Below are 18,971 nucleotides of genomic sequence, written 5' to 3'. Positions count from 1 at the left end.
CACCACAAACTTCCTTAAATTAAAAATGCAAATATAAGTTTGTGATTTCTTTTTTTTAAACCTGCTCAACAATTATTTTTTTTTATGAAATCTGCTCGTTATCACCTCTTTCAAAAGTTTCCAAGCTTTTGATTATGCAAAAAAGTTTAAATTGCTGCATAAAGCCTTTGCAAAAAAGATAAAGTACAAGTAACATTTTCGAGTGAATTTTTGAAATATCACCCTTAATAATAATAATAATAATAATAACAGTAAATCATGTCCTAAAGAGTTTTCAAAGTCCAAAAGAATTCCATCTTGATTCGTCAAGCTAACATGAACTTCTTAAACAGAGGAAATAAATTCTACGGAACATCTCACAATAGTTTTTGCAAAAATGAAAAATATAAAAATAAAAGCAAATGTTGCCGTTTTACCGTTTCACACATGCTTTCAAGATCCAGGTTTGGCTTTCAAGAGACGTCGAGAAACAGGAAGTTAAATTTGAAGCGGGGACAAAGGGATTGGTCAGAATTCAGCCGAGTCGCACTGATTGGTCAGAGAAGGACCTTTAAAAAAAATTTATTTGAACTTTATTCAGACAGGTTTTCTCTCGTTTAAAATAGAGACCTGTTTTGATAACACAAACAAAGCAAAATTACAAACAGCAACAAATTTGACTCAAGTGAACTAATAAAATATGAGCTAAAAAAAATGTGTTTAAGTCATTGGTCAGATTTGCGGAACAGCAGTGATGAGTGAATTCGCATTAATGGCTGGCATCTCAACTTCCTGGAGTGAATGATTAATTTTTAACACACCTCTGAGGCCTTCGCAGAGTTATAAACTTATTAAACATGGAATGTTTGGAGCATGTTTAGCAGTAAAGTGAAAGGAAGTAGCTGCCCTGGAATTCGTCGGGGCAAAAGTGACGCTGGCTTTACAGAGACAGAATGTGATTCGTTGAAGTTTTTTCTCTTTCTTTTTTTTTTGCAACAAAGAAAAACATCAGCCAAAAATCCACTTGCAATCCGCACAGAAATCCACATAGTAAAGTTGACAAAGATCAGTCTAAACTGAAGTCCGTTTGAGTGTAAAGTGCTGCCAACATGTCAGCAGCGTAATGTAAATCATTTTTATATATCGCCCTTCACCAAATCTTTGCCCAAAGGGGAACACTGACTCTGAGTTGCTGGACTGCAGTAAATCCCAACGACAATAAAGAACCCGCAGGATTAGGATCGATTAGAACTTTTAAGAACCTACAGTGATGCTGACCGGTTCTTTTCTTTAAGACAAAAGCAGCGGCGTTTAAATAACAGCCGGCTCTTTTTGATGTCGGAGAGCAGGCTGTAGAGCGTTGTCTTTGAAAAGCCCAATAGAGTGTAGCTCTACGCTCCAAAGCTGTCAGTCATTAGGCTTTAAAGAAGAAGAGAGGAGGAAGAGACCATGCAAACTGTTTTCTTAATTTGATGCTGAAATGTGTCTATTTTCTCATGTGGTTCCAGTAGTAGCGGCTATGGACCTTACCAAGCTCCGCCCACAACCGACCCACGTGACCGCAAGTCTCACAAACAAAGCATCGCTGCGCGTTGTTTCTATGTAAACATGACTCCATTAGTGCATCATTTCTACCAGATTTTCACAATATATCAGCTACTAAATGGACAGAGGAACTAACAAGTTCATGTCATCAACTGGGAGGAGGTTACTGGTTTCTCAGTCACAAGCTGGTTGCAAACCTGAGGCCAGCAGGTGTCAGTCAGTTATGGTAGATCTGAACTTTGACCTCAATATGAGAAGCTACAGACTGACAGGAGGAACCAAAGAGCTCTGTAAAGGTAAAGGCAAATCTTCTGAAGTTGGGATATAATTCATTTAATTTCACATAATTATCGCGGTAGAAGCCATTTGTTTGTTAAAATTTTATGAAATATATTTTTGTTCCATTTGATGTTTGTTGTGAATGCAGTGGCGGGCAGTGCATTTCACACCTAGGCCTTCAGTAGTGCTCCGTCTGAATCAATCCAACCCTCAATAACTATTTTATGGCTATAAAACGTCTACAGCTGCGACACACATAAAAAAAAGCATCAAAAATAACCTGATAAAATTACAATATTATTTAGGAATATAGCAACATTTTACTCACCAAAAATCCTGATTATTTGTACACAAAATCCATCCTCCTTTCTTTCCTCAAGAAGATTTCAATTACTCTGTTGTGCAGATTATCCGTGCGTTTCAGTTCCATGAAGAAGTCCTTTTCTATCGCCGTCGAAGCTAATGCTGAAAGTCGAGCCTGCCCGGTCCTATTTCTGGCATAAGTTTTAGTTAGTAGACTGAAAGTGGCGGACAAATCCTTTTCCCGGTTGTGACAGCCTTGCTAGCTTCGGAGTTACCCGACCTTGCTTAACAATGTCCAGCTTTTCTTGAAAAGTCCGTCTTGAAAATGGCTTTGACAGTAAATCTCCAACCAAATCCATTTCTTCTTCTCCTCCTTTACCCATTGTGGGTTGACAAAACAGCTATTAAATCAACAAAACAATATCTTTGCTTGTGCAGCTCGCTACAGATGCAGTTTGCTAGCTCTGGCTAGTACACTCTTTGACTAGCCAATCAGAGCGTGTGAATACGCTGACGTTTCCGTACGCCTGTTAGAGGGCCTTGGTGTCGCCAACTCAAAATCTGATTGGTTGAAGCAACAGTTTGATCGACATTTATTTTATGCTACAGGGCCAGCGGAGCTGATTGTGAAGGCCTCCAGGCAGATTTCTTTGAACCTGGCAACAAATAGTGGCAGAAATGTGATTGGTTAAATGCTTAAATATGAAAATACACGTCTGGAAGCAGCGCAACCAGGGGGCTAGCAATGAAAGGAAGCGGACAGACCATTTGGATTTATTTAATACGTATTCATGGACAAAATATAATTAACATCAGTCTGTGATCCAGATATTTTTAGGCCAGCAGAGAAGGCCTTGCAGGCCCTGACGGCCCACCACTGTGTGAATGACGTAAACTCACAAACGATCGAGGTAATTAGTCCAACGTTTAGAAACTACAGCGGCTGTAATGCGCCACAGCAAAGGGAAACAAAGGTAAAATAATCCGAACAGGTGATCAACTCAAAACCACTCCTACCTTTCTACTCTCTCTCTCTCTTTATAGTTTAAGCACACCTGTTACCGTGGCAACCGCCGGCGCCCCGCAAGACGAGCAAAGATTACGTTAAAAACATAACATTCAGTCCGTTATCAAGTTTCCAGGCTTGATATTTATTTCTCGATTATTAATCAGCGCTTCCCTGAACACAGCGACGGTTGATTGACTAGCTGTACTTGGTGCTAGAGCGGCTAACAGGAGTAACAGTTTAGTCCGAAGCCTTTTCTGCTAAAATAAAATCTTTAGTGTATGTCAGATACAGACACATTGCATATTGATCTGTTTAGCTAACGTAAGACTGTGTAGCAGACAGGCTTCAAGGTGTAGAAGTTGTATCAGTTCTGCCATTATGCTGTACTTAGCTAACGGGAAGCTAAGTGTGTTTGTGAGATGGACACGCACGTGACCACGTAGAATGGGCATCAGCCAATGAAAAGCGGCCCCTGTGGTAAGGTCCATAGTGGTTGACTGTGAGAAAATGGCGGAAGTACATACAGACCCAACAGTGCTGTAGACAAGAAGACTCCATAGAGATTTCTCCTGCTTTGTTCTTTTATCAAATTTTGTTGTTTCCGAACTAATTAGAAAAAAATTAAAACGCAATTTCAAAAAGTAGTTTTTTTAAACTATTTTTTATTTATTTTTCTAAAGGGAGAAAGAAAAAAAAATCTATTCCAATAAATCTGGCCCCATTGTTAAACCTATGGGGACAGGAAATCAGTTTCCCTATTTTTTTTCTTTTCTAGAAAAATTCTCTGATTATTCTGGAACTTTTTCTCTAACATTTTTTCAGCTTTTCAAACTCAGGAATTTTCACGTTTTTGTAGAAAATTTCTTAGGTTAACCAAAACATTTCTGAGATTTTTGGCGAAAATGTACTCTTTTCTGTCATATAACGGTCCTAATACGCCGACATATGGTCATAAGAGGGTTAAACTTTTAGGAGCTACCTTAGACGCGATGACGTCACCTGCTTCCAGAACTTCCGTGTTGATACGTCGGAGCGTCTGGAGCACAGGAAGCGGACGTATTTTACTCTATTGGATTTTTATTTTTTTTTATCGATCCAACGATAGATGTAGCTATAGGAACAGAAGTCCGCCCAGGAAGCACAGGAAGTTGCTGCTGCTGCGTCCCGGACCATCTTTACAAACAGGTGGGTGAGTCCAGGAGTAATCAGGGCGAGTATGGCAGGCCGTCATAACATAAAATCGGTTTCACCGCACTAATTTCAGATAGCTTAAATTAGTTTATGACTAGAGGACGTAGACGTATTAGTAAATTAAGATATTTCTAATTACATTCTGACTACTGACGAGTATAAACTATGTCAGCTTTACCACTGAGTTGTATGGAGGATTCAATTTCAGACGTCTACAGTTAAATTATGTCGAGTCATAAAGTAAATTAGGGAATTTGGGAATGGGTTGACAGTAGAACTTTCAGAGTTTCAAAGATGTTTTTAAGTGAGTTGTGTTTGTCGGAAGTGAATAAATAGGAGGAAAAAAAATGGCAGATTTCTGAAGCAGTCTTCAAGTTGATGAAATTTAGCATTTTCCTTACAGGCCACACTGCTGAGCTCTTTCGACTTTGTGACATTTTCTGACAAGTTTGTGGTGGGGAGCCTAAAATTCTGAAGGCAGCTGTTTGGACAGCTCAGTGAGAGCGCATGTCGGCCTTCCACGCAACTCTTAATTCAGATATCTAAAATTGTAATGTTTACATGTGAGATGTCATAAACTGCAGATCCGGTGACGTCGTTTGAGATGTCTGGAAGGGGGATTTTGATTCGTCAAAGTGTAACTGAAGATATCTTGAATTATTACTCCTACTAGTAAGAATGTAAATACAGATGTCTTAAATTACCTTTCCGGATAGTCCAATATAGTCTTGTCTAGTCAAAATGGATTTTTAGATATAACAGTAGATTGTGTGTGTGTGGGTGTGTGTGTGTGTGTGTGTGTGTGCCAGGTCTGGAAATCACAGCTCTCGTTCCATCAGGCTAAAACAACCTCAGTCTTCTTGAAAATCTATCTGAAATTGACCTTTTGTGTGAGGCGATGACCACTGCAGTAGAGCCCTTTTGGTTTTGGCAGCTTGAAAAGTGTCCTACGCAATACTTAATACCACCACACAGCAAAACCATCCTGTGCACATGAACGGCAAAATATTTAAAGCATTTTTTCCCCCCCTCCTCTAACCAATAATTGAGTTCCTGTGAGACTTACCGATGGTGATCTGACTGACGCAGCTGTAAAATGTTCCTGAAGACACGTTGTAGCTGCTGCTGCTGGGTTCCCGGTCTGTGGGACACATAAATAAGGCGGTGTGTTATCCAAAGTAACTTGCAGCGGGAGGGAAGAAAAAAGATATTGATTTCCTCAGCGCAAGGCTAGCATCGGTTCGGTTTTTTTTACAATCAATGCTTTTGCAATTAAAAGTTTCTGTAGTCCGAAGGTAAGGGGAAATATTTTTGTCTCGCAGTTTCAAATATGTCAAGCAACCCCTGGGTGTTGTGTTGCTCCAGCGGGGGGGAGGTGGAGAAAACTCCTGAACCTGCAAGGTTACGAGAATGAAACTCTAATCCTGCAGTGTTGGCACCCTGAACAATGTCAGGCCACACTGAGTGTAACCTTTCTTAACCTTGGAGGCGATGGAGGAATAGAGATTAGGGCTTTCAAAGTCATCGGGATAACATCTGAAAACAGAAGCCGCTTGTGCGACTGTCCTATGAAGACATTGACAATAGATCAAAGAACCATGTTGGCTGTCAAAACTATTTTTAATAGCTTCAACAATCCTACTAAAGAGAGACACAGGGAAATAATAAATCAATGTGAAAAAAGTGTTTTTTTTTTCATTATTCTTGATCTAATGTTGCCTTTCTAACTTGCTACGGCAGAAAGCTGTGCCGCACAAGCGGATTCACGAACATTTACATAAGGATTTGGTGCCTTTTTTTCATCATCTATACATTTGTGCTGCGTTCAGTGACACGTTTCAGCAGCATCACCACTATATGCAGAATTTGTTGTTGGTTCGTTATATTTAAGGGTGAAGCTCCTATTGAGGTGTTATATCTCAAAGCCACCACAAGGAGGGTGTCAAGTTCGACTGCCACTATTTTCTAAAACTAATTATGAACAAACCTCTGAAAGCTGACAACGCTGAGTAAACAGTAAATAAAAGAAATTAAAATACTTACATATTTTGCTCAGGACATCAGGCTAATTATTTAATCTTCAGTTTCTAATCGCTCATTAAATTTCACATATACTTGCCTTTTCTCTATTCTTTTTGTCTCTGCAGTATAATTTCTTTTTGAAAAGTATTACTTTTTTTGCTGTCTTTTATTTCACATTATTTATTTTTTTTAGCCACCAGTAAAATCTCTCTGCTACTGCTTTGAGTCATTTATAGGTTCTGAAAGAAAAGTGTGGATTCAAAGCTTTCCGATGACGTCAAACACACAGAAATAATAAAAAAGCAGCTGTTCTTTACTACAAATGTTTTGCGCTTTAATAACATCTTTGGACTATTTGTAATTTAAAAGAATAATAAAAGGAAAAATAGACTCGAGTTGCAATTTTTTTTTCTATCAGCCCAATGAAAGCTCGACTCAAAAAATTCTTTTATTTTAGGTGTTAAGATGCAGTTAGTCAGCGCGGGGTGCAGCGCTGCTCACCGCCTCGTCACTAGGGGTCGCCCGTACTCGTCTTTCTCAAAGACGAAAGACTCTACTAAAAGTTGCCCCAACTGCTCTACATCATTTCCTTTGCAGTTCTTTGGGTTTCCAGTGAGAACCGTAAATGGCAACAAAGCAACTTCGTCACTGCACGGACAATGAAGCAGGCGGAAAGCATTGCTAATAAAATGGCTGGACATTTATCGGTTAATTTAGGGGATTAAGGGTTGAGGACGTTTACGCGTATGTTGAGTTTCGTCAGAATCACAGTGCAAGCCATCAACAGCAACTCTGAAATGGGAAATGTTGTACAACAGACTGTGCATAGCTGAAGCGCTGTGCTATGATCTGAAAGAAATTTGGAAATAAGAAAAAGCACCAGTAAAGGCTTTGGTCAAATTTATTTTTAAAAAATGCAGCATAAAGGCATTTCTGCTGCATAAATTTAATCTTTGAAGTTTTCTTTAAAAGTAAAATTAAAATCTCACTCCGTCTCACTCTGAACTCAATATCTTGGATCATCTTGGGAGTTTTAAATTCCCGTACACGCCTAATGACAATGGCAGTCATTTTGATGGATAACATCTAAATGATTCCTTTTTTTATTGTGGACTTAAAGGAATAAACAGAACGATTCCATTATTCATTTATCCTATGGTTAACAAACAAAACGACCTCCACACCGAAAACTACGGCCCTAATGTGGAACGCCAGCTTTCAGGGGAGGCTGCAGTGATCATTAATCTGTCTCGGCGCAAGAAAAACCAAACCACAAACCTGCTGGATTAACCTTAACCCAGATGTTGGACTTACGCTGCTAGGACAGACGTCTTAAAGATAAGGTCAGAAATAGGAGCGCAGAAATCAGACAGGTGATTTATATTCCATAGCAGAGATATTTTTCTTCGCCTTCACTGCCCTGATTCTCATCCTGATTCATGCGTCCATCTTTATCAGTCTCAGTTTGTCCTGACAACTGTTCTTGAAGTTCATCATCTTCATTCGTCTTCACTACATTCATGTCAATAACCTGCTCCCCTAAAAAGACAACGGGGATGAATTTATTCTGGAAATTGGAGAAAGTATGTGGGAATCTCAAATAAGACTAATAAATTTATAGAGATTAGTAATTGCCTAAACTGTGCCAAACTTTGTTAAATACAAAACATCAAATCAAAATGACAACATAAGGTGTGTTTTTTGAATTTAATGCTGCTTTATTACGGTTTTCCATCATTCATAGGGATGCCCTGTGTTATGACAGCGTGTTATGGCCATCGTACATTTTGAGATTAATCTCAGGAATTTTCACAAAACAACCCCTCAAAAAACAACAGAAAATTTCTGAGTTTAAGAAGCTGAAAACGGGCAAGAAAAAAATCAGAAATTTTGAGACCAATCTCACAATTTTTTTTAAGAAAAAATGTTGAAATTTCAGTTTCAAAAGCCCAAAATTTGTGAGAACAAACAGAAATGTTTAGGATCAATCTAGGAAATTTTGTATAAGAAACTTGGAAATTTGTGAGTTTCAACATTTGAAAATTTTCTGGTAAAAAAAACCCTTTTTTTTTTTGATGTATCTCAGAAATTTTCAAGAAAAAAAACTTGGAATTTTCTGAGTTTTGAAACTTTTCACACTAAGAAAATTCCCAGAAATCAAACATTTAAAAAAAAAAAAAATCTTTTTAGAAAATTTCTAGTAAATGTCTTAAATCAATCAGGGTTTTTCTGAGTTTTTGGAGGAAATGTACTCTTTCTATCTACAATGGCCAATGGCTTTGTGATGGCCCAAAAATAGGCTAAATGTCACTCAACCAATAATCCAAAAATCATGACGTTACATCTGCCCATAGGCGGATTGGTCGATATACGTTTCCTGGAATATCCCATAAAAATAAATGAAATGACTTTGTTCTTTATGAACCGCAGAATATTTCAGATGCTTCCTTACATTTCTGCTTAGGACAGAGTCATCAACAGATGTATCTGCTTATTAAAAAGATCAACAAAAAGTTCCTTTCAAAATCACTTCCTGTTCTAATTCTCTAATCTTACACCAACAGCTGCATCCAAACAGAACCGCAGCGGCACTGAGGTTCTGTTTATCACCGACTGGCTCTTTTTTTTTTCTCTTTCTTCCAGCTGAAGCAATTACAATTGACTCCATTTTTACAGAGAGACCCTGCAGACGTAATTTATTTCCAAAGCTGTTGGAAGTCAGCAGGAAACCCTATCATCCATAATTCATCACATAATGAATGAACAACATCACAGCAAAAATGCTCAGTGAGAACAGCCAAACTCTAGATAATTATAATTTTTTTTTTTTTTTGAACGTGTAGTAGCTGAGTATAAACCTGAGTTGGACTAAAGTGTCCCACTACTTTTGAACCTCTGCTTTAGATCTTCAGTAAAGGTAACAGTTGTAAAACATCATATCAAAGTCTGGATGCTGCACAGGATGCCTTTTTTTTTTTTTTTAATACCTGCGGACCCGGAGGAGAGGCGCGTGGTGAAGGCGCGGCGGGGACTGCGCGGGCTGCCCGGGCAGACCCGCACCACCTCATCCTGGCATTGCAAGCACACGACCTGGCCGTCTCCGACCTTGCTGCAACCGACGTGCTCGCCGCCGCCGCCGCCCTGGATCTTCATGCTCGCGCCGATCTGCTGGACCAGCCGCACGTCGGCCGCCGCTTCATGATCCAGCATCCTCCTCCGCGGAGCCCGCACAGCATTACGCGCGGCTCCGCCGGGCGAGGCGACGCTCCCCGCACCGCCTTTCGCTTTGGACCCCTCCCCACTGCGACGCGCACAGCACGCGGGGACACGCGCTCACCTCAACCCCCCTCGCTTCCATCTGAGCTCGCGCTCAGCTTTTTCCACGCGCTGGACGATAATGCTGGTCTTTTTGCGCGTGACCGCGGGCGTGGCTGCTTCACGCAGTTTTGGTAATGTGAACACGCTGGGATTTGTGTCCAGTTTGTTGGAAATCACATTTGAAACTCTTAAGCAACACAGAAGTTCGTAAGTCACCATTTCTCTATTTTCTGAAACAACAACAAAAAAAGATTTTGGTTCCTATAATAATGATTAAATTATAAGAGGAAGCCAGTTTTTGGGGGGGTAAATCAAAGTCGCTCACTCACTTTGAGAGTCCTTATCTTTGACTTTTAAATTCATAAATCAACAAAAATCTAAATTTTCCACATTATTCTCAGTATAATTCAAAGTTTTCCGACTGACTGGACCGTTCTTGAGTTGCAGACACAAACAAATCATCCCACAGTCTTTTAGTCACCCACAGGTCCCACTTTGGGCACCCCTGAAGTTACTGAAAGGTCAAACAAAAACATCCATAAAAAGATGTTTATTTTTTGGTTTCTGAGGCTAATCTTAGGGTTATATAACCTAACAAATGATCATTTCAACATATTACAAACAGATTGGCTAAACTTAAATAGCTTTAAAGAAGCATTTGGAGGAAAGTCTGCAAAAAAAACAACAAAGAACTGAAAACTAATGAAACACAAATCTCATATAAAGTAATGCTTAGAATGATTAATCCATAATTTCCCTTTAGCAGTAGTCTAATCCCAACTGATGTCTTAACGTTGCGTAATTATTTGAGTTATTTACAATACTTTTTTAAAGTGTTGAGGCATAAACAATAATAATAAAAAAAAGGTGATGTGATGAATTTATTTTTTTTTTAAGTCATGATGAGGCGCCAACGTCCCAACCACCTTCTCACAGTTCCAAGGTCAAACTAAAACAAGCGAAGACAGATTCCCCCCCCCACGAAAGCAGAGTCGAAATCTCTGGCCTTGAGCTCTGGCGAAACACTGCTGGGGAAAAAAACTCTTCACCTTGAGGAAGAACCTTCAGCTCAGGGGAAATAACCCAGATCTGCAGCTGCAGCCATCCTTTATAATGCTCCACATTTGGAGGCGCTGCGTGGTCCAGCCTCAGGTCAGGGTGTTGGCTGAGCTGCGTTTGGCTGTTCAGTCATTTCAGGCTGCGCGTGTATAATGTTTTAAGGATCTCAAACTATTTTCTCCTGGGTTTTTTTTTTTGCTTCAGTAATGTAGAGATTCAGTAATGATGAACCACTGCCAGAAAAGACGATTCTAGATGTTCAGTTATGTCATTCAGTTAGAATAAGTTCAGAGAATTACAGGTTCAAGGACCTTAAGCGTTAAATGGTTTTCCAAAAAAAATTGTTTTTTTTCTATTAACATATTTGTTAAAACATTCATCATGTTGCGACAGTATGAGGAATCAAGTTCCTCTGCCTCCTCCATCTCAGTGCGATCTGGAACAAAAAGGTCAAAAACAACCAGTCAAAAGCAGGAGGCGGGTCTTAGCGCTGTCAGTCATGCCCACGTATGCTCTGATAAATGCGTTAATGTTAGAGAAACAACTTACCTTCACAGGACAGCTGTCAATCTGCCGTCATGTGTGGCTGGTCTAAGCTAGCGTTAGCATTCATGGCCGGTGACCCAGCTGCGGCGCAGCAATGAGAAAGGGGGAGCTTGTGAGCAGCACGTGCAGGAGAGTGATTGACAGCACTAAGACCCTCCTCCTGGTCCTGATTGGTTGTTGTTAATGGCGATGTGTATTGGTTGACACGACAGCAGAATATAGGGAGATTTTTTACATTGAATGTATTTTTTTGGTTTTGAGAAACTGTTTTCTTGTGGTTTTCAGTAGCTAGTAGCAACATTCATCAGAATTAAACGCTTAAAGGGCGCCACTTTTTGTGTAACGCATCACAAACACTCTTCAAATGCTCCCTCGTTTTTAAGAAAAAATTTTCTAATTCAAGTTATTTTGTTCAGCACTGTCCACAAATGGACAAAGTGTGGAGAATTTAAATGAGAATGAATGTCTAAGTACAAAAGCCCCTTTGAGAGCAACAATTTACTGTTCATTTCTTATTTTCCAAATGCAAAAAAAAAAAAGTCGCAAGCAGTTCTAAACGGGTTCCAAGCCCGACCCAGCACATGCAAACAGCAGATGACACACACTGACTGCAGAAAAACAGTAACTGGTCCCTACTTGAAGCCTGCTGCTCCTGAAACCAAATCTTTGATCTCTTTAGAGACGTCTTTGGGGTTTTGTTCCTGTCCAGAAAAGAGCTGTGTCCCCTTCCTAGACACAGAACCTCACCACCTTCAAGTAAAAACTAGATTTTTCTTCTTTGAACGCAATGTTAAAAAAAAAAAATCAAAATCTTCAGTCACATCATTCCCCTAACCTAGGGTAGTGAGGCTTAATGAGGTCTTTTGTAACCTCCTTGCGGGGCCCATCCATAGCTGCGTTTCCACTGACCAAAAACAAAAATGTGCAAATTGAACTAGGAAATAAATTTGCTTAATGGAAAAACAACACGTGTTTTGATGTAAAGCTTTTGCGCTAGGACGAGATGGTCTGTTGTGTGTATCAATATTCTTACACAAACCTAACCGGCCACAAAACAGGTTGGGGTTTTGAAAAAAAAATATCTGAGGTGATAACTGTTTTTCCTCCAGCAGAGTAAGCTGGAGGAAAAACAGTGAACCGTCAGCGAGGAACTTTGTGAAATCATAACTTGCAGTGATGCAAGATGTTTTCATCCACTTGCCATTTGCAACCCTCCACTTTGGAAAATGTCAGATGCAAAGACATTCTTTTTAAAGTATCTACAGTGCCCCCTGTTGGTCTCAGTAAAAAAAAAAAATAGAGGACTCGTATTTGTGATGCTGATCTCAAACTCATTTAATAGAGAACTTAAATTGTCTGGACACTAATAGGTTAGAGGTCAAACTCAACACATCTACAGAGCAAAAATGTTTCTGCTTGAAGTCGGCACTATTATAAATAAACATTCAAGATTTTTACCCAAAATGTAAAATAATAATAATAAAAAAAGCAATTTAATAGCAATAGCAGATAAAGGAAATGTGCTGAGAAAGATTCTTTGGAGAAATCTACATTTGACTTGTTTTCAACATAAAACAGCAACAAAACAGATTTTAAGAAAACAACTAATATACGAAACAGAATAAAATGGAAAAATAAAACACATGAGAATGATTCCTAATGACACATTTGCTTTTTTTTTCAGCTTTTACATTTTAACCTGGGATCGAACAAAGACATCACTGATGATGAGACCACCAGCCTGGAGAGCCTTTTGCTGTCTGAAGTTCAGAGTTATCTACCTCCTCTTGACTCTGAATGTCATTATTCTGCTGCTGTACAGAGACAATTATTTAAGAACATGTGAAGTAACCAAGGTGAGTCTGTGAGTCTTATGAGGGATTTGACTTGCAGAGATTAGCTGTACATAATGTGAAGGTGTATTAAAGGTTGGATGTGTTTGCCAAGATTTGTCATGTCTCCAGACGTATAGGGGGACATTTTTCAGACTGATACCGAAATTATTCTCTTGACCAAGAAAAGAGAGAAGGCCTGTTGCACAACTCAACTTGTAACAGTAGCAACAAGTTTGTAAATCCTGAAATCTGATCCTTGTGCAGAAGTATGAAAAAAAAACCCTCAAAGATCTCCTTTTGGTGTTTGCGCACATATGTGCAGAGGCTTTAACGTACTTGCAAGTATGTTGTGTTCAAGTATATCAGTGTTTGAGCATGTATACAAAAATAATGCCAGGGGTTGGTGGGTGCAAAGGTTTTCTTGGTGTAACAAAGCTTTGAATTGCACATGGTGATTTAAGGCATGGATACAGATGCTTGGGTGTAGAAAACTCCTTTCTGTAAATGAGTCTTCGAGAAGCTACAGCTGAACAATTAACCTAGAAACAGAAATCTTCATACCGCAAAACAAATAACTGATAGATTTTAATTCTGTGTGACTATGCCAGCTAATTTGTGTTGCTGTTTTGTTTTTTTTCAGGCAAAACTCACCAACAGTATTGCTAAAACCAGCTGCTCCTTCCATTCACTATCACCAAAGGAGGCGCAAGTGGCAAATTCTCTGAAACGCTTAATTGCCTGGCCCGAAACGCTTTCTTTGCTACCTCACCTCTCCTTGAATGACACCAGTGATCCCGCTCACAGCACCTTCACCGTTCTCCCAAACGAACGGGGAAGTTGGTTTGTAGGGGGTCAGCTGGAGGTTTTGATAAAAATGTCCGACTTCCACGGTCGGCCCAAAACGTGTGGCGGAGACTTCCTGCTCGCTCGGCTGCACAACCCTACCCTTAACGCAGGCGTGGCAGGGCGAGTTTTCGATCATCGCAATGGCTCCTACACTGCTGTATTCCCTTTACTCTGGGAAGGAAGCGCACACGTTGAGGTGAGACTAAGTTGTATGGTAAACCGTCGTTTGACACAAATGCGTTTCAATAATGTAGGAAGACTTCTCTGTCACCGTTTCCCTACAGGGAAATGCGATTCATCTGTCTCCATGTAGTCCTACCTCACACCAACTAACTTCATGTCCTTTTTTGCTACATCCATAAATGTCCCTTTGGTCTTCCTGCCCTGTGGCTCCAACCTCAGCATCCGTCTACCCATATAATCATTGACTCTTCTCTAAACAAGTCCAAACCATCTAAGTAAACTGCACTCCTTTCACCCCCCCGTCCCTCCCAAAAAAAGTTGACTCTTCACAATGGGAGACTCAGAAGTTTCAAAGACTTGACTGGAGTTCATGTCACAAAAAAATCTAATTAATTTCCTCACGTTTAGATGCACACGACATGTTTTGGTTTTTTTAATATGGAAGTATAGAGTTATCTTCTAAATTACTACTGATAATTTGAGGAAAAACGAAATAGCATAGCATATAGCCTAATATAGAGTTTATAAATGCTTAAAATCGAGTTTTTTTGGACTCAACAGATTTTTCAACATAAATATCTTGTGTTGTGCTACTGTTAAAACAGGACTAGCTTAACAAACGAGGAAATGTGTTTTCATATAGTCTTTTAATCCTCCAAAGCAGCTATTAGCATAGATAGTATGTGTGCTGGGCAGGATTTAAAAACACTCTACAAGCTCATTTTTTTATGTCAAATTTGAAAGAACACATTGAAAACTTGCTGCATTCTCTGTATGAAATTAAGCAATTTTGTTGACCTGTACTTTAATGTGTGGAAATGTTTAAGTCTTCTGGAACTGAATCAATTTGTTTTGTGTTTCTGATAAATAACCCTGAACGCTTTTGCTAATGTTTCTTCTCATTTCTGCAAGGTGACCTTGGTCCACCCTAGTGAGGGAGTCGCCGTGCTGGAAAAGCTGACCCAGGAGCAACCTGACAGAATCTATTTCCGCAGTCTTTTCCGACTGGGTTCAGCGCACGAAATGACGACCTGCAACATATGCCTCCGTTCAAGTCAGAGGCTGTGCAACTACACGGATCTCAGCACAGGTGAGCCCTGGTTCTGCTACAAGCCAAAGAATTTGAGCTGTGATGCCAGGATCAGCCACGCCAAAGCAGGATTCAGAGTATATCTCAGGCCAATGGAGGAAAAGCTCTTTCAAAGGTAAGCGAAATGTTACATTTATACACACCACTCCAGGTATGCACACACAAATATAAATTACAAAATGTAGAAATGTAGTTTTTATTTTTTTTTAAATTTTATTATTATTATTTTCATGTTATTTCATGTATGTTCAGTCATGTTCTTCTTGACTCAACATACGTCTATTAAGAGAAATGCAGTGAGCTTCACAAATTGACGTTATCCGATAATACATGATTTTACAGACAATAGGTGCATTTCCATTATAATTGCACAATTTGACATTTCGAAAATAAATTTGCTTAATGAAGGCCCGGCTATTTCGAACTTGTTCTTTGATAAAAAAAATTAAAAAAATTTTTAAAAGCGTTGCCGCTACGATTAGATGTTTTTTTTTTTTCCGGATGCGCCGAAAAGTGACGCGAGTCACTTAATAAAAAAACCGGATGTTGGCCTTGGCACAAATCACCAAAAAGAAGTGGTAGGAGATGGTGGCGCGTGCATTTCTACACCGCAATTGTGAAATTGTGATTTGTTTATTTTATTTTATTTTATTTTTTTTTACATTAGCGGAATATTGGCAAAGTTCAGAGTCCGGTTGGAATGGAAATGCATTTAGTCTGGCGTAATTTATGCCATAAAATGTGGGTTTAAAACTGGACCAAAAATGCAAACAAGACCTCGGTAGGCTGACAAGCTTTACCGAAAACAATATGAAGAACAATAAAACAACTTACCGGTAGAAAACAGGAACAGGACAAGAAGCTGAGATTGAGAACTAGGCAGGTGACCGACGTAGTAACTAGAGGATCCAATGAAAAACAATCTTCTTCTTCTTCTGCAGTACTTTTTCGGCAGCTTACAAGCTTTGTGTATTACTGCCACCAACTGGACTGAGATGTAACTACAAGTTTAACTCACACTATACCCTTGTTTATTATAAATAAATAAATGAATAAAATTCTCCCGGCCAACTTCGTGTCTTCTAAATACTTTATAAGTGCTTTAATTGCACACGAACAACAATGAAACTCCAGGGAGCTCAAATACAAAGGAGTCTGATTACTGAGACAGATGGCTGATTGGGAACAGGATGCAGCTGTGAGAAGAAGGCAACCAGGCAGAGACAAATGATGGATGATGAATCAACACCGTAGGGAACGAACAGGAAGTCAGAGGATTTGGCACCAAAGGAAAACCCCTGACAAATAAGCTTTATATTTAAAAAACACAAGAAACAGAAAGAAAGAATAAATAAGTAAATCTAAACTCAAAGGAATAAACAGATACCCCAAGACCTTTAAAATAGTATTAATGAATCTACACACAGTAAGGCATAATTATAATAATAAATAACATGGAAGTGATCAAAGCTCAAACACAAATGAAACCTAATAGTCTTAACGTCCCAGGACAATTTTGCCAGTTTGGGCAACTGCCGTCTAGTTCAGTCTGACTCGTACAAAAAAAACTTTTAGTAAACATTTGTTTGACTTTCCTAAAGTCAAACAAATAGTTTTTGTTTATTTCGCTGAATGTGTTGACATGTCTTTCATCTTTGTGTTAGTGCCGTCAACCTGAAGGTCTTCATTCCGGCTTCAGGACCTGCACACGTCCAAGGTAGAACATTTTTACCGCCACCTTCGTAATGTCACTACTGCTGAATACATGGCAGGCATGGCATGAGGAAAAAAAAGTTAGGTGAACTCGTCTGTCTGCAGATTGTCCATAATGAGTATTAATCTGCAATCAAAAACTAATTAATCTACCTACTTCCAATTCTTTCTTCTTCTTCCAGTTCGGAGTCAATTTGATTACTTTTACAGATCAGGTAAGGTTATAAGAAGTAATGCTTGCAAACATCCAGTCTTCTGACAATTTGACATGTAGGAATTTTTAAATCATTTTATAATTATTCTTTTTTTTTTTTTTTGCATTCTATTTATTTAGATTTCAACTTCCCTTGGGACTTTTCTGGTGGAGTAAAAAAAACTATGCAGTCTAGCCCCTCTGGTTATTACTACCAGGGTGCTTGGCGGTCACTAGATGGCACCACAGTTCACCAGTTTAACACCATCACAGCAATCAGCCAGTGTCTGAAAAACAAAGCACTCCACCTGTATGGAGACTCCACCATTAGACAGTGGTTTGAATATTTAAACCAATCGCTACCAGGTATGTGTCCATTACAAATGTCTGACATTAGGGTTTAAACTGATTCACATTGCTGCCTCTTCTGTTCTCTTTGCCTCAGATCTCAAGGAGTTTGACCTGCGGAGTTCCAATCAAACCGGACCGTTCCTGGCTTTGGATTACGCAAACAACATTTTATTGACGTTCCGCAGCCACGGCCCTCCTATCCGTTTTCGCATCATCCCTATCAGTAATCTCCATTATATTGCCAACGAACTGGACCGTGTGGTTGGGGGAACCAATACGGTTGTCGTTATCGGCATCTGGTCTCACTTCAGCACTTTCCCCATTGAGGTCTACATCCGACGTCTGCTGAACATTCGGAAAGCGGTGGTGCGGCTGTTGAGCAGGTCTCCAGATACTCTAGTCATCATCAGGACCTCGAACCCCAAAGCGCTGACGCTGTACGAGACTCTGACCAACAGCGACTGGTATTCGCTACAGCGTGACAAGGTCCTCAGGGCAATATTTAAAAGAGTAAAAGTCAAACTAGTGGACGCCTGGGAGATGTCTATAGCCCACCACCTGCCGCACAGCCTCCACCCACAACCTCCCATAGTTAAGAACATGATAGCTGTTGTTTTGTCTTACATATGCCCCAAAACTGAGAATTTATAAAGAACTAAGGGAGTTTGGACTTTCTTGAATGTGTTTTCTGTTGTCTTCTCTGGTGAACATTGTCTGTGAATGGATACAGTTTCCCAAGCCGACTAATAAAATCTAACTTAAGTCACTAGAAACAATATTAGCTTAAATTGAGATTACACCGAAGTAATGGTAATTAAAATGTCCATCACCATCAGAAATCTTTTGAATTTCTACATTTAATTTCACCTATTAAGTTATTGATGCTGAGGCAATAAGTTAAAGGGTTGAATGTAAAATTATAGAAAATTTCACACCTACAGTTTTGTTCATAAATTTACAGGCATTTATTATGGGTACAAATGCCACATTAATATGATAGACATTTCATGATTTGAATCAAGTTTTTGGGGGAGTGTAACTATCACACAACTGTTATTATTTTTGACAAGGACTGCTGGCACAATTTTGAACAATTTGTAGATTTATTTTCTAATCTGGGCTGCAAAGTAGTAGAGTTGTTAGCCCTGTTGCCTCACAGCAAGAAGGACTCGGGCTTAATAATTCTGGCCTGCAGTCTTTCTACAAAGTCATTGAGGGAACTTTCCAGGTACTCTGACTTCCTCACACAGTCAAAAGTATATAAAAAATAATGCTAGGTCTTTGTGTTGTCCTGTGATCGCTAGATGACCTGTCCAGGGTGGACATTGCCTGGTGGCCGCAAAAAACAGGCACCAGCAACCCTGTTGGGATAAACACGTTTAGACAAATGGGTGGAATTTGTTCATTGTTAAAATTATACACAAATATATACATAAATGCAGACTAATATTTGGTCAAATGTCACTAAGCACCTTCTAAATTGACAGTCTGTTTCTGTTACCATCAAGA

General features: G+C 39.4%; 2 protein-coding genes across 4 annotated transcripts in view; one reads left to right on the top strand and one right to left on the bottom strand.

Moving 5' to 3' along the window:
* Positions 1–9,694, bottom strand: part of LOC116736437 (anoctamin-4) — a 46,814-nt gene extending 37,120 nt beyond the window's left edge. The window contains exons 1-2 of one of the 2 annotated variants that reach the window (XM_032588883.1): positions 9,316–9,694; positions 5,373–5,447 (exon numbers count right to left, since the gene is read on the bottom strand). In XM_032588883.1, coding sequence (XP_032444774.1) covers positions 5,373–5,447; positions 9,316–9,538 — 298 coding nt within the window. In that variant the 5' untranslated portion in view covers positions 9,539–9,694. The remainder of the gene's footprint in view (positions 1–5,372; positions 5,448–9,315) is intronic. The other variant, XM_032588881.1, reaches the window with a different exon arrangement.
* On the top strand, positions 4,109–18,235 carry LOC116736445 (NXPE family member 3-like). Of its 2 annotated transcripts, XM_032588895.1 has the most exons (9): positions 4,109–4,300; positions 11,931–12,007; positions 12,936–13,107; positions 13,727–14,128; positions 15,028–15,320; positions 16,870–16,922; positions 17,101–17,133; positions 17,253–17,477; positions 17,557–18,235. In XM_032588895.1, exons 3-9 carry the CDS (start codon positions 12,976–12,978, stop codon positions 18,111–18,113), a joined length of 1,695 nt encoding a protein of 564 aa, XP_032444786.1. In that variant the 5' UTR covers positions 4,109–4,300; positions 11,931–12,007; positions 12,936–12,975; the 3' UTR covers positions 18,114–18,235. The 2 variants fall into 2 exon arrangements, with proteins under 2 accessions (XP_032444786.1, XP_032444785.1); XM_032588894.1 differs by lacking the exon at positions 11,931–12,007.
* The last annotated feature ends 736 nt before the right edge of the window (positions 18,236–18,971 follow it).

The sequence above is a fragment of the Xiphophorus hellerii genome, chromosome 17 (assembly GCF_003331165.1).
Source record: "Xiphophorus hellerii strain 12219 chromosome 17, Xiphophorus_hellerii-4.1, whole genome shotgun sequence".
Lineage (NCBI taxonomy): Eukaryota > Metazoa > Chordata > Actinopteri > Cyprinodontiformes > Poeciliidae > Xiphophorus > Xiphophorus hellerii.
This window is presented reverse-complemented; position numbering and strand designations above follow the sequence as displayed.